At 46.2% G+C, this 14,788-nt stretch overlaps 1 protein-coding gene across 1 annotated transcript in view; it reads left to right on the top strand.

The window, feature by feature from the left end:
* The window catches only part of LOC311118686 (spectrin beta chain, erythrocytic-like), a gene marked incomplete at its 5' end in the record, with an annotated part of 40,221 nt that overhangs the window by 12,736 nt on the left and 12,697 nt on the right, over positions 1-14,788 (top strand). Inside the window, 15 exons of the mRNA XM_084193474.1 lie at positions 362-499; positions 607-964; positions 1,139-1,333; positions 3,939-4,145; positions 6,437-6,639; positions 7,519-7,609; positions 9,511-9,657; positions 10,188-10,451; positions 10,692-10,925; positions 11,048-11,260; positions 11,400-11,567; positions 11,727-11,857; positions 12,380-12,584; positions 13,316-13,539; positions 13,775-13,925. Of these exons, the coding sequence (XP_084049600.1) occupies positions 362-499; positions 607-964; positions 1,139-1,333; positions 3,939-4,145; positions 6,437-6,639; positions 7,519-7,609; positions 9,511-9,657; positions 10,188-10,451; positions 10,692-10,925; positions 11,048-11,260; positions 11,400-11,567; positions 11,727-11,857; positions 12,380-12,584; positions 13,316-13,539; positions 13,775-13,925 (2,929 nt within the window). The remainder of the gene's footprint in view (positions 1-361; positions 500-606; positions 965-1,138; positions 1,334-3,938; positions 4,146-6,436; positions 6,640-7,518; positions 7,610-9,510; positions 9,658-10,187; positions 10,452-10,691; positions 10,926-11,047; positions 11,261-11,399; positions 11,568-11,726; positions 11,858-12,379; positions 12,585-13,315; positions 13,540-13,774; positions 13,926-14,788) is intronic.

The raw sequence follows: 14,788 nt of genomic DNA, 5'->3' as shown, positions 1-14,788 counted from the left end.
TATAACCTGTTTGCTCTAGTGCAGGGGTACCCAGCTGGCGGCTGATTTTTATTTGGCCCCCAAGTGTTCTGAGTAAAAAAATATGGATTCTTTAAATAATGTTTTTAATTGTTGGACATAAACGACTGTAAAAACTCCACCAAATCAGCTCCAAGTGATTTTTAGTTTGGAAATCTGTTTCAAAGTATTCCCATGCATAATAAAGAGATATACCATGTATGTGATCGTATAAAAATGTAAGCAAGGTTTGAAATGATTATGTTTTAGTCAAATATTATATCTGTTTGGGCTTGTTCGGCTGATGATCCCTGCTCTAGTGCACACTGTATGATGTATTGCTTACTATGTTTTCTCTTCATAGGTTGAGTATTCTTGCTTCAGATATGGCTAATGTCCAGACGCGTGTTGATGATGTCAACAAAGCAGTGAAGCAGCTTGAGGACAGCAGACACCCTTGTACCAAAGAGGTGAAGGAATGCCAGATGAGACTGAACAAGAGGTGAGACTCAGGCTGACGTATTCTTCTTATTATTATTTATCCATAGTCCACAGTCTTTCCTCCCTGTGTTAATATTGACTCTCTCCTCTACTTCTCTTCTCTTCCAGGTGGCAGGCCTTCAAGGCCATGGTTGAGGAGAAGAAGCGGAAGGTGGATTCAGCTCTCAGCTACCACAACTACGGACTGGAGTGTGACGAGACAGAGGCCTGGATCAGGGACAAAACCCGGGTCATCAAGTCTACCCAGGACCTGGGCAATGACCTGAACGCTGTGATGACCATCCAAAGGAAACTCTACGGCATGGAGCGGGACCTGGCCGCCATCGAAGACAAGCTCACCTTCCTGAGGAGCGAGGCGGACCAGCTGGCCAAGGACCACCCAGACAACGCTGCAGACATCCTGGCTAGGAAGGCCGAGCTGGACGCAGCCTGGGATAACCTGAGGGCCACCCTGAAGGACCGGGAGGTGTGTTTGTGTGTGTGTGTGTGTGTGTGTGTGTGAGTGAGTGTATGTATCAAACTACAACAACTGGACTAATATAACAACAACAAATGGACTAATAAAGTTGTATTGTATTGTATTGTATTGTAATTATTATTATTATTGTATTGTATTGTATTGTATTGTATTGTATTGTAGGACTCCCTGGGAGAGGTGTCCAAGCTGCAGACCTTCCTACAGGACATGGATGACTTCCAGTCCTGGCTCTTCAAGACCCAGAAGGCCGTGGCATCCGAGGACATGCCTGAGACCCTTCCCCAGGCTGAGCAGCTGCTGGTCCTCCACAATGCTGTGTATGATGACATGGATGTTCATGAGGAGGACTACCACAAGGTCCGTTTCAATTTAGGATTTAAACTGCAGTTTACACAAAGTCCTAACACACTTCAATAAAAAGCAAGGGTAGCCCTTTATACTCATACCCGTATACGGGTTGAAGATGGCAGATCTGGACACTGATAAGAGCCTATTTTGGAACGCAGTGGCTGTACAGTAACATGCTATAAATGACGTCAGAGCTCAGGCTCTGAGCTTCACAGCTCTGTATGGGTTTTGACTGACAGCCGTTCTGAACTTGAGCACCACACGTTACAAGAAGTTGCCCCCATCCGTCCCGCTAATTTGGCAACTTTCGCAAATGTTTTGTTGCCTGAGTAAGGGAAATGCTGTAAATTAGGAGGACTCAATGTATTTTGAAAGGTGAGACTTTGAGGATTATAATAAATACTGCTCTGATGTCGTACAAGCAAGCCAAACACCCGTGAGTGCACTTCACATTTCCATACCATAAAACTCATGTCATGTACAGTGTCAACGTTTATTATCACTATGTTTGAGGTACAGTAAGTATTAACATGGGTAACCGGGATCCCGGGACTGTCCAGAGAACACTCATCACAATTTCCAGAAAAAATAAAATGGCAAGACCCCGGAAATAACATAAAAAATCCCAATGTCGACAATAATGCAATTCCACAAAATAGGCGACACCACATGCGCAGCATCAGATTAGCCAAAAATGTAATAGCACATTATCTAAACAGGTTGTCATGGAAGCCTTTAGCCTAACGGATTTACTTAATGCAAAGTCGCCATAAATTCAAAGCATATGCATAACTGACAGTGGCGGACTGCACATGCGACCCGAATGTAGTTAATAAAGCCTACAGGAAACCCCTACAGTAACCCCTATAAAAGAACGTGTGCCTTTTTCAGCTGTCATTGTGAATCTTCAAACAGTCATACATTTGATAGACCTATGCACAATTCACTACATAGGGCCTAGGCATCTCTGTCACAGACTTTATAGGACAGGAGAAAATAGTATTTTTGCTTCTGAATTGTTAACAGACTTGTTAAAAGAGGCACACGTTCTGTTAACAATTCAGAGGCAAAAATACTATTTTTTCCTGTCCTATAGAGGCTAGGCTATTTTCCTATCCAGTCCCCAAATCCTGTCTCACATGAAAATTCCTAACTTTATTTTGTTATCCATAGGTTGCATTATCAAAGCACGTCTCTGGCCTATGCATGTCAAAATGCCACTATAACATTTCCCCGCTTCTCTGTGCTGTCTCGTACTTGCTGCCCACATGAGAGCTTCGGTAGAGAATGTGTGATCAACAAACAGTATGAGAGTAGATATGGATATTTTTTGGTCCCCGTTAAGATAGGTCTACCTTGATATTTAAACTATTTCCTCTCTTCATCTCCCCCTTATTCATGAGCTGATCTGCTATCTGTATAATCATCAACTCGATTTTGCCAAAAAATAGGAGATATTCTGTCATTCGTTCAAGGAGGTTATCTAGCAAGTTTATCAACTTTGGTCATTTGACTTTTATTTGACTGTCATTACAAAGTTAGAATAATTCAACAACGCTATACTCGGAGTGCGAAGAATTGTGAAGAACATTTTCAGCGGTGCGCCTGAATGCATGACTCCTTTTTATGCGCACCAAAATGATGATCTGTTCCCTGAATTGCACTTTGAAAGCCTACCACTGTAAGATCGTATTTTATATTGACATTTTAGTCATTTAGCAGACGCTCTTATCCAGAGCGACTTACAGTTAGCGAGTGCGTACATTTTCATACTGGCCCCCCCGTGGCAAACGAACCCACAACCCTGGCGTTGCAAACACCATGCTCTACCAACTGAGCTACAGTATAACATAGCTAGTCATGTTGGCAATAGAACAAGCTTTCAAATTATGCCCACCTGACCCAGATTGCGATTTATAATTGGCCGTTTTTGGATTGTATAAACAACAACAGTAATTGTGTGATGGCAGGGATGCAGGGCTGTTACTTGTACTAGTTCCTCAACGGCACAGCTAGGAGAGCTCCAAAAAAAACACCTTATAATTGAATACTCTTTTCTTTGTCATAAAAGTGCATGACCTAGGAACTGTGCACACTTTGAGAGGTGTGTGGCCACTTGGAGACACCAGTTAGTCCTCTCACTCAAACCCTTGTCATTTTGTTTGTCTTATGTTGCACCTTCCCCACATGTCCCAGGAATATTCTTATCATATTATTGAATTTATCCAGAGTATTTTCAGATTTCGTTATTAACAAATGCGGTGAAAAGTACAGTAAATGTCAAGTCAATATAAAATCAACAGTGTAATGTTTGGATTCAGTCTTGTGTCAGGTGAACTGTTGGTCCTCAACTTTGGTATTATAATTTCCCCATAATCTCCTAATTGTTCCCTTTCAATTGTTACCATGCTTATGCATATGCATTTCATATTTATTCTGTAAGAAACAGAAATGATCCCTATAAAAAAAAAAGTTGTCAAAAATAGCATGGAAGAAGAAGATATAGATAGAACAGCAGGCAACAGTTAGGAAAATTGACATATTACAAAAACTGATTTGATGTGGAACAGCAAGCATAATTCAATCCAATTCAAGTCAATTCAATTAATTTCAGGTGAGGGACACGGGCGTGGCGGTAACCCAGGGCCAGCTGGATGACCCTCAGTACCAGGAGCTGGACAAGAGGCTGAAGGGTCTGGACCGCGGCTGGGACGAGCTCCACAAGATGTGGGACAGCAGGAAGGGCTTCCTGGACCAGGGCCTGGGCTTCCAGCTGTTCATGAGGGACGCCAAGCAGGTGGAGACCGTACTCAACAACCAGGTAAGATAACTTGTTCTTATTGACTTACTTAGCTAAATAAAGGTTTACCAACATCCTCAACCACTAGATAAGATTAATCAATGTTGTGATAACAAGTCGTTATTGTAAAATATAATTAGTTCTCAGTGATTTACCCAGCTAGCTAAAGGTTTACAAGCGTCCTCAACAACCAGGTAAGAAGATAAACAAACAATATTGTCATTTCCCTAATGTATTTTTATTGTGTGAGTAAGATTTTCTATGTATTCATTACACATGGCCAGGGTTGGGGAGTAACGGATTACAAAAAAATTGCAATCCGTTACGTTACCAGCAAAAATATTGTGATCATATTACCGATACTTTTGAAAAACTAGATGATTTCTTCTAGGATTACTTTTAAATTCAGAAAGGATGTTTGCGTAAAAAATTTTTTTTACACCTTTCTGTTTTCTCAAAGACATTCAAATCAGCATTGAAAAAAGGCACAAGTTTAAGTTTGTTCTGCCTGAGTGAGTCCAAAGATTATTCAACTTGAATAAATGCTTGGAGGTAAGGACGACAGCAGTGGTGTAGCCTACGGGTGATACGGATATCACTTATTACTGATATCTACATAGCGCATTGATGTGAATCACACTACTGCTCTCTCATTTAGCTATTTGCGCCTTAAGGATTGTGGTTGTTCTGGATGGCTGTTCACAAATGTATATGTGTATTTTAATAATGGTTGAATTGAAGTTTAAGCTGCCTATGAATCACTGTTTTTGCAACCAAGTGAAAAGTGTGGATAGTGTGGATCCCAGCCTATGTTTGAGGGAGTTCCTCCCTTCTAAACTCCTCCGTGGTATTGTGCTCCATACTGTCAAAACTAGTTTACTTTGAGAAGACCACGAGTGGGGATTTTATTGCTCAATGTAATTTGTGCTGATTCCCCCCCAAAGTCCACAGGCCTAACGGACACATGCTCAAACTCGCACACTTTTGATAGACTTAAAGGGGCAATCTGTAGTTGATACATCCATTTTTGGACTTATAAATTAATGATATATGGTTGATTATTGAAGAATATAATTTATAAATGACTCATGAGCTTAGTTTAACTGTCACACCCCATGAGAACCCAGAAAAAATAAGCTTGTTTTTCTCCAATGTTTGTAAACATTGTAAATGTAAACAAACACATAGCCTCAAAACATGATTAAAACTATAACGTTGATATCATGGATGGTCAGTCCTTGCAGCCATAGCTCTGTCTATTAATCTGAGAGTGATTACATTTCTCCAGCCCCATCCCTCAGCTTTTTACCAAAACAGAGGTGGGGTGTCCTGACCACTTAGTTATTGTTTCAACTGTGGATTCGCCCTTTAAACAGCTGCAAATTATCAAGATATCAGTGTCACCAACAAAAACCTAAACAATAGGCCTATAGCAAATGCAGTTTATGGCATTCATTTTTCACATGCAAATAGCACTTTTCGGTAGTGCTCAAAGCATGTCATTTCATGAGAGCAGCATTTATTTTTTCAACTCGAAGCAATGAGCTCAATCAGTCCTCCATGACTACAAAATCATAAACAACAGAGTAGGCTAATACGTCCATAGTTTTGGGTTATGCTCAGGGAAAACAATTTGGTTAATCTATACTTCCATATTTCCAAGTCCTATTCTTGAAAATCAAGGGGTATTAAATTAATAGGAGTGACTGGAAATCTGACAGATTTAGGTTTTTAATGTAAAGATATAACCTAATTGTATTATTATCTGTAGTAGAAAGCAATGGGTTAGAAGAAGCCTACATAACCAACCCGTAAAGTATAATGCAACATCCATTTATGGCCAGCTATGTAAACTCTAACATTGATTTATCCTGCAATAGATGTTGTTCAATTGGTAATATTCATGTTTGTCTTCTTCTAATGCCTCTTAAGGGGAAAGTAATCAGATTACGTTCCTGAGTTTGGGTAATCCAAAAGTTATATTGCTGATTAGAATTCTGGACAGGTAACTAGTAACTGTAATGGATTACATTTAGAAAGTAACCTACCCAACCCTGCACTTGAAACATGGAACGTAAAGGGAGTTAAAACCCAATGAATATGGAGAACTGGACAGCAGAAAATAAACCATGTGACTAAAATGGATAACTGTACAGCAGAAAATAAACCATGTGACTAAAACACTGATTTGTTTGTGACTGTATGGCTACAGCAGTACACACTGACAAGCCTGACACCCAGGACGGAGCAGATATTTGATTGATTGATTAATTAATTAATTAATTAATTAATTGTTTGTCACTCTGTGGCAGGAGTATACTTTGGCCCACACAGACAAGCCTGACACCATGGATGGAGCCGAGCAGGCCCTGAAGAAGCACGAGGACTTTGTCTGCACCATGGACGCCAACATGGAGAAGCTTGCCATCACGCTGGAGGGGGGACAGAGATTGGTGGATAGCGGGAACCTCTACTCCCCTAGGGTCCAAGACAAGATGGACTCCATTCATGACAGGTCAGTCTTTGTGCTTTTTCTGGTCTAATATTTGCTTTATTACTTTAATAACGAAAATGGGAAGCAAAATCACCCTCCAAAAGACATCAGCTTTCTTTGAAAAGACAGAAAGGTTTTAAATAAATCAAATAAAACATCTTAGTATATGAACCATAAATGAATACAAATGGCCCCCTCTTTGATTCTTTTGATTCTAGTGTCAGTCATGGGTTTACAATGGTCCCCCTCTATCTGTCTGTACTTCCATGGAGAAACACTCTACACTACACTACCTGACCTATTGACCTTTACTTGTTCTCCAGGAGCAGCTTGGTCTGTTCCCTCAGTAGTGAGTGATAATCACATAGACTAGTTCAGCTAGCTATTAGCCTGCCATTTTGAGTCAGCTAGGTCAGCAATACATCATTACATTGTTCCAGTGGAGGGGGAGAGGGAAAGTGGATGCTCTTCCTCCCATTAACGTATGCCATCACCATCTGATCCGGCTCCACTCTAAGGGAGACAGGAGGGGGGCACCAGGCGCCTGCTATGACGAGTATTGATCCCAGAGAGAGTGCTCTTCACTGGGTTGCTTCAGAGAGCAGGGGCTGTAATTGGAAAGGTTCAGTAGGGGATTGCTTGTGTTCACTTCTACAAAGGTAAACACCCCACCATCGGTCTCTGTTGTGGGAACCTGGGTCGTGTTCGTTAGGCACCAAACGGACGGAAATGGACTGAAACAGGAAGGGACTACCTGGACTTGTCGAATAAGACATGCTCATTTTCGTTTTCTGTTGCAAAATGTTTTTATAACACTTTCCGTTGCGTGCCCTACTGAACACGACCTTGGGGATATGTTGTGAGTGTAATGTGTTGTGTCTCTGTGTGTTTTATCTGCAGGTACAACAAGAACAGAGGCAAAGCCAACGAGGTGACAGGGATCCTCAAGGATAACCGCAATCTTCAACACTTCCTGCAAAACACTCAGGATGTAAGTTATTTTATTCATTTTTTGGGGACACGATACAGTAGATGTGTTCCTGTCTTACTTTTTACTAGTGGTCCTGTCTTACTTTTTACTAGTGTTCTTGTCTGTGCTGACTCTGTGTTGCTCTCCCTCTCTCATCCTTTCCCTTTCCACCTCTCCTATCTCCACCTCTCCTCTCTCCACCCCTCTCTCCACCTCCACCTCTCCACTCCCTCTCTCCATCCTGTCCCTCTCCACTCTCCACCTCTCCTCTCTCCACCCCTCTCTCCACCTCTCCTCTCTCCATCCTCCACATCTCCACTCCCTCTCTCCATCCTCCACCTCTCCACTCCCTCTCTCCATCCTCCACCTCTACACTCCCTCTCTCCATCCTCCACCTCTCCACTCCCTCTCTCCATCCTCCACCTCTCCATGCCCTCTCTCATCCTCTACCTCTCCACTCCTTCTCTCCATCCTCCACCTATCCACTCCCTCTCTCCATCTTCCACCTCTCCACTCCCTCTCTCATCCTCTACCTCTCCACTCCCTCTCTCATCCTCTACCTCTCCACTCCTTCTCTCCATCCTCCACCTCTCCACTCCCTCTCTCCATCCTCCACCTCTCCACTCCCTCTCTCCACATCTCCTCTCCACTCCCTCTCTCCATCCTCCACCTCTCCACTCCTTCTCTCCATCCTCCACCTCTCCACTCCCTCTCTCCATCCTCCACCTCTCCACTCCCTCTCTCCATCTTCCACCTCTCCACTCCCTCTCTCCATCCTCCACCTCTCCACTCCCTCTCTCCATCCTCCACCTCTCCACTCCCTCTCTCCATCCTCCACCTCTCCACTCCCTCTCTCCTTCTTCCACCTCTCCACTCCCTCTCTCCATCCTCTACCTCTCCACTCCCTCTCTCCATCCTCCACCTCTCCACTCCTTCTCTCCATCCTCCACCTATCCACTCCCTCTCTCCATCTTCCACCTCTCCACTCCCTCTCTCATCCTCTACCTCTCCACTCCCTCTCTCATCCTCTACCTCTCCACTCTTTCTCTCCATCCTCCACCTCTCCACTCCCTCTCTCCATCCTCCACCTCTCCACTCCCTCTCTCCACATCTCCTCTCCACTCCCTCTCTCCATCCTCCACCTCTCCACTCCTTCTCTCCATCCTCCACCTCTCCACTCCCTCTCTCCATCCTCCACCTCTCCACTCCCTCTCTCCATCTTCCACCTCTCCACTCCCTCTCTCCATCCTCCACCTCTCCACTCCCTCTCTCCATCCTCCACCTCTCCACTCCCTCTCTCCATCCTCCACCTCTCCACTCCCTCTCTCCTTCTTCCACCTCTCCACTCCCTCTCTCCATCCTCTACCTCTCCACTCCCTCTCTCCATCCTCCACCTCTCCACTCCCTCTCTCCACCCTCCACCTCTCCACTCCCTCTCTCCATCTTCCACCTCTCCACTCCCTCTCTCCATCCTCCACCTCTCCACTCCCTCTCTCCATCCTCCACCTCTCCACTCCCTCTCTCCTTCTTCCACCTCTCCACTCCCTCTCTCCATCCTCTACCTCTCCACTCCCTCTCTCCATCCTCCACCTCTCCACTCCCTCTCTCCATCTTCCACCTCTCCACTCCTTCTCTCCATCCTCCACCTCTCCACTCCCTCTCTCCATCTTCCACCTCTCCACTCCCTCTCTCCATCCTCCACCTCTCCACTCCCTCTCTCCACCTCTCCTCTCTCCACTCCCTCTCTCCATCCTCCACCTCTCCACTCCCTCTCTCCATCCTCCACCTCTCCACTCCCTCTCTCCATCCTCCACCTCTCCACTCCCTCTCTCCATCCTCCACCTCTCCACTCCCTCTCTCCACCTCTCCACTCCCTCTCTCCCTGCTCCGCCTGTCTCCCCTCCTTCTCTCTATCTCTCCAGCTGACTCTGTGGATAAACGACAAGATGTTGACTGCTCAGGATGTGTCGTACGACGGGGACAGGAACCTTCACACCAAGTGGAAGAAGCATCAGAGCTTCATGGCTGAGCTAGCCTCCAACAAAGACTGGCTCAAGAAGATAGACCAGGTGTGTGTGTGCAAGGTGCAAGGTGACATATCTACACTGAGCTAGTCAGAGCATATTCTCTACTCTCTCCACTACAGTATCAGTTACTGTTTATCCTTGCTATATGCCACATGCTATAATAAGTCAGAATGTTTCCCCTGAATGTCACCTTCTAACATCAACCTTGGTCTTCATAAAGTCATCTAGCCAAATTGGCTTCTGTTTCTGTTTACTTGATTAAAATAATAATGGAAAAAGTAAGTAGCCTTGTCCGAGCCAGAATGGCCCATTGGCAGGAATGGACCACAGGGCAGGAATGTCCCACAGGGCAGGATCTCCTGTTTCTGTAGCATGTCCTGGACAGGACACTGGTCTATCGCACTAATCATATATCCTACTAGAATTTTTTCTGGAGTGTATCCCATCATGTTCCTTATCATACATGTGCCCTGCTTGTCATCCACAGGAACTTATGGATTCTATAAAAAGTAAGAATGTTTCCCCTGAATGTGGCCTTTCTAACCTCTCCTTGTTGTCATCAACATCCACAGGAGGGTCAGGAGCTGATGGACTCCAAACCTGATTTCGAGCCCATCGTGACGGAGCGTCTGGCCAAGCTGCATGAGCTGTGGGACAAACTGGAGTCCACTGCCGAGAACAAGGCCCGTCTGCTGTTTGATGCTAACCGCTCCGAGCTGTTTGACCAGAGTCAGGCCGACATGAAGAAGTGGCTGGCTGAGCTGCAGAAGGAACTACAGGGAGACGATGAGGTCAAGGACCTCACCAATGCCAACATCCTGCTCAAAAAGCACCAGGTACGTGTGTGTGGCTGTGTGCAGGTGTGTGTGTGTGTGTGGAGGGGTGTGTCAGTCAAAAGTTGTGTCCCCTGTTCTGGAGCCTGTTCAAATCGTAACACTCTCGACTCCGGACCATATGCCCCCTGGTGTCCCCTGTACTGTCGGAGATCGGAGTTCCAATTTCCTTTAAGACAAAAATGTTGTGCCCTTTGTCTGCCTAACCACTCTAACCCACGCCCCCCCTCCTACCCTCTCCAGCAAATAGAGAACCAGGTGCGTGACCGGGCCAGGGAGCTGGAGGACCTCCAGGAGGCTGTCCAGAAGCACGGTGGCCCAGCCGGGAGCAGGGAGGACCAGCCGGAGCTGGAGGCTGAGCAGCAGGCCATCCAGAGGGACTTCCAGCAGCTCCTCACCCCCCTGGCCCAGCGCAGGGGCAAGCTGGAGGCAGCCAAGGCCGTGCACCAGTTCTACCGGGACCTGGCTGATGAGATTGTGAGGATGCCTTTCAGCTTATTATCAACCCCATTATAGCGTTGTTACTATCTGAAACCTGCCAGAATGCTTTCTCAGAGAAATGCTCTGTCTCTCTCTTTCTCTCTGCCGGTCTATCGTAGCTCTGGGTAGAGGAGAGGTTGCCCCTTGCGATGTCAGATGAACATGGCAACAACCTCCAGGCAGTCCAATTGCTGTTGAAGAAGAACCAGACTTTACAGAGGGAGATGGAGGGCCACCAGCCGCGGGTGGATGAGGTGTTGGAGCGTGGCCGGAGGATGGCATCGGCTGCTACAGAGGAGGGCGGGCCGGAGGCAGAGCGTATTGGAGAGCAGGTGTGCACATGCTCACACTTGCGCGCACACACACACACACACACACACAGTTTTGAGACTGTGTGTTTTCTTTGTGTTCTATATTGTAAAGCGTCTTTGTAAAGGGCTATAGAAAACCTATGTGTTGCTCTGATTCCAGGTGAAGGAGCTGAAGGAGGTGTGGGCCAGGCTACAGGAGGAGATGGCTAAGAGGAGAGACCGGCTGAATGGATCTAACCTGGCCCAGCAGTACTACAACGATGCTGACGAGGCAGAGGCCTGGATAGGAGAGCAGGAACTCTACATGATTACTGATGACAAGGCCAAGGTACTATTCACAAAAGAGGTTTAGAATTATCAGGTAGCTCCATTGATTAATTTGAGAGTGGTTTCATTTCCCAACCAAGTGGTGGGGATGCTGTTTGGCTGAAAAACAAATTACAGGTTGTGACTTTAAAGTGTTCATTTGTTCGCCACCACTCCCCAGGATGAGCAGAGTGCCATGTTGATGTTGAAGCGTCACCTGATAATGAAGCAGGCTGTAGATGACTACTCAGACTCCATCCAGAAGCTGTCTGACCGCGCTCAGAAGATGCTGAACGAAGACCACCCTGATGGGTGAGTGGAACCCAGACACCAGGGTTCAGTCATCTTACCTTGTGTACTACAGTGTAGCTATCACAACCTTCTCTGTAGGCCTCAGAGTATTCAATACTATGTTGAATAACTGTGGGTATTCATCAATTTTTTTAATTGGTCTCTTGTTCCTCACTATGTAACAGTATATTTGAGTGTGAGGGGTGTGGTTATGATTGTGTCTCTAACCATACAAAGATCAGATAGCTATAAAACAGTAAGTCACGATGCATGATGATGACATGTCATCTTGTCAGTCACTCTCTCTTTCTCCTCTCTGTCTCCCGATCTCAATTCAATTATCTCTATCTCTCTCGCTCTCTCTCTCTCCTCTCTCTCTCTCTCTTTCTCCCTCTCTCCCCTCTCTTTCTCTCCCTCTCTCTCCTCCCTCTATCTCTCGCTCTCTCATTCTCTCTTTCTCTTTCTCTTTCCCTCTCACTCTCTCTCTCTCTCTCTCTCTCTCACCCGCTCTCCCTCTCTCCCCCTCTCCCTCTCTCCCCATAGTGAATCTATAATCCGTCGTCAGGGCCAGGTGGATAAGCAGTATGCTGGTCTGAAGGACTTGGCAGAGGACCGCAGGAGGAAGCTGGACCATGTCTATCATCACTTCCTGCTGAGCCGAGAGGTGGAGGATCTGGAGCAATGGATTGCTGAGAGGGACATAGTGGCGTCCTCACAGGAGATGGGACAGGACCTGGACCATGTTACAGTGAGGAGGGAGGGAGAGGATGGATGGGAGGGAGGGAGGGAGGGAGGGAGGGAGAGGATGGGAGGGAGGGAGGGAGGGAGGGAGAGGATGGGAGGGAGGGAGGGAGGGAGGGATGTGGTGGCGTCCTCACAGGAGATGGGACAGGACCTGGACCATGTTACAGTGAGGAGGGAGGGAGAGGATGGGAGGGAGGGAGGGAGGGATGTGGTGGTGTCCTCACAGGAGATGGAACAGGACCTGGACCATGTTACAGTGAGGAGGGAGAGAGAGGATGGGAGGGAGGGAGGGATGTGGTGGCGTCCTCACAGGAGATGGAACAGGACCTGGACCATGTTACAGTGAGGAGGGAGGGAGAGGATGGGAGGGAGGGAGGGAGGGAGGGATGTGGTGGCGTCCTCACAGGAGATGGAACAGGACCTGGATCATGTTACAGGAGGGAGGGAGGGAGGGAGGGAGGGAGGGAGGGAGGGAGGGACCTCCGGAGGGCTTCAATGAGCTTCCCAGGGGTCCTGAAGCTGGGGGAAAAGTAACAAATAAATGGAAAGTTGTAGGTGGCTGAAGGGATAGAGAATGGTCCAAGCACGAATGTGAAGTCCCACCTTGTATTAGTTGTCTCTGTAATGTTCAGTATTCTTATGGAGTATATCCACACTCTTATAATTGCTTTATTATCTTCACATTTTGAAAATAATTTTATTTTCCATTTCCCTCTCCAAATAAAAACCGTCCAGATCCTGAGGGACAAGTTCTGTGACTTTGCCCGGGAGACAGGGACGGTGGGGCAGGAACGAGTGGACTGTGTGAACCAGACGATAGACGAGCTGATCAAGGCGGGCCACACAGAGGCTGCTGCCATGGCTGAGTGGAGGGACAGCATCAACGAGAGCTGGGCTGACCTGCTGGAACTCATAGACACCCGCGCTCAGCTCCTACAGGCCTCCTACGACCTGCTCAAGTGAGTCTGCACACAAAAGATGGCAAATGGTTAATTAATGCCACGAACTGTCTTTGGCTTTGTATGCCTAGGCTCCAAAACAAGACAAACACAAACAACTTTTCAGACATTTTAGACATTTCATTGTTCCTCGATGTTTAATATCTGACTTCTGACAGATTAAAGTAGATTATATTAGTAAACTACAGTGTGCTCTGAGGGGTCAACTGTAACAGAATATCCTGGTGGTTCTCAGGTACTTCGATGATGGGAAGGAGCTGGTGGCTCAAATCCAGGAGAAACGAAATGAGATTCCTGCTGACCTGGGAGAAGACTTCAGCAAGGCAGATACCTTCCACCGCATGCATGCCGCCTTCGAGAGGGACATCAGCGCCCTGGGAAAACAGGTACACCATAACCCCCTACTGCCTGTTTGGCCTGGAGTTTGGTTGAGAGGTCTACAGATGAGGCAGCATTAAGACTAAGAGATATTATGCTGACTTTAGAGATGGCGATGGTGTACAGCCATGTACAGTTCAAGTTATATCAAGGTGAGTAATCAAATCAAGTTTTATTTATACAGCACATTTCAGACATGAAATGCAATGCAGTGTGCATCAGGAAAAAACTAATAAAAAACAATGAAAATAAAAACGGCAATATTTACTACACAACAAACATAAGAGGATAAAAAACAAAACAGCAACAATAAAAACTGAACGACTAAAAAGCACCCTAAGGAAAAGCAAAGCTAAAAAGGTTTGTTTTAAGATCTCTTTTAAATATGTCCACAGTTTTGGCCCCCTTCAGGCCTCTCTGGCAGGTTATTCCAGAGGCTGGGGTCATAATAACTAAAGGCTGCCTCTCCATGCCTCTTGGTCCGAGGCTTTGGGATAGTTGAAAGGGCAGTGTCAGAGGACAATGAGGGACCTGATGGGTACATAACTTAAAAGCATGTCTGAGATGTATTGGAGTGCACAATCGTGGATTGATTTAAAAACCAATAGAAGAATCTTAAAATGAATTCTAAAACTCACAGGCAGCCAGTGCAGAGACCTTAAAACCGGTGTAATGTGTGCTCTCCATCTGGTCTTGGTCAGTACCCGTGCTGCAGCATTCTGTATGTTTTGCAGTTGACCAATGGCTTTCTTGGGTGGACCAGACAGGAGAGCATTACAGTAGTCAAGCCTGCTTCTAATAAAAGCATGGATGAGTCCCTCTGTATCAGCCTGAGAGACAAGGGCCGCCCGCACCTTGGCAATGTTCCTCA

Source organism: Coregonus lavaretus, assembly GCF_964263955.1.
Source record: "Coregonus lavaretus genome assembly, contig: HAP1_SCAFFOLD_2430, whole genome shotgun sequence".
NCBI lineage: Eukaryota > Metazoa > Chordata > Actinopteri > Salmoniformes > Salmonidae > Coregonus > Coregonus lavaretus.
Note: the sequence above shows the minus strand (reverse complement) of the source record. Positions and strands in the feature narration are given on the sequence as shown.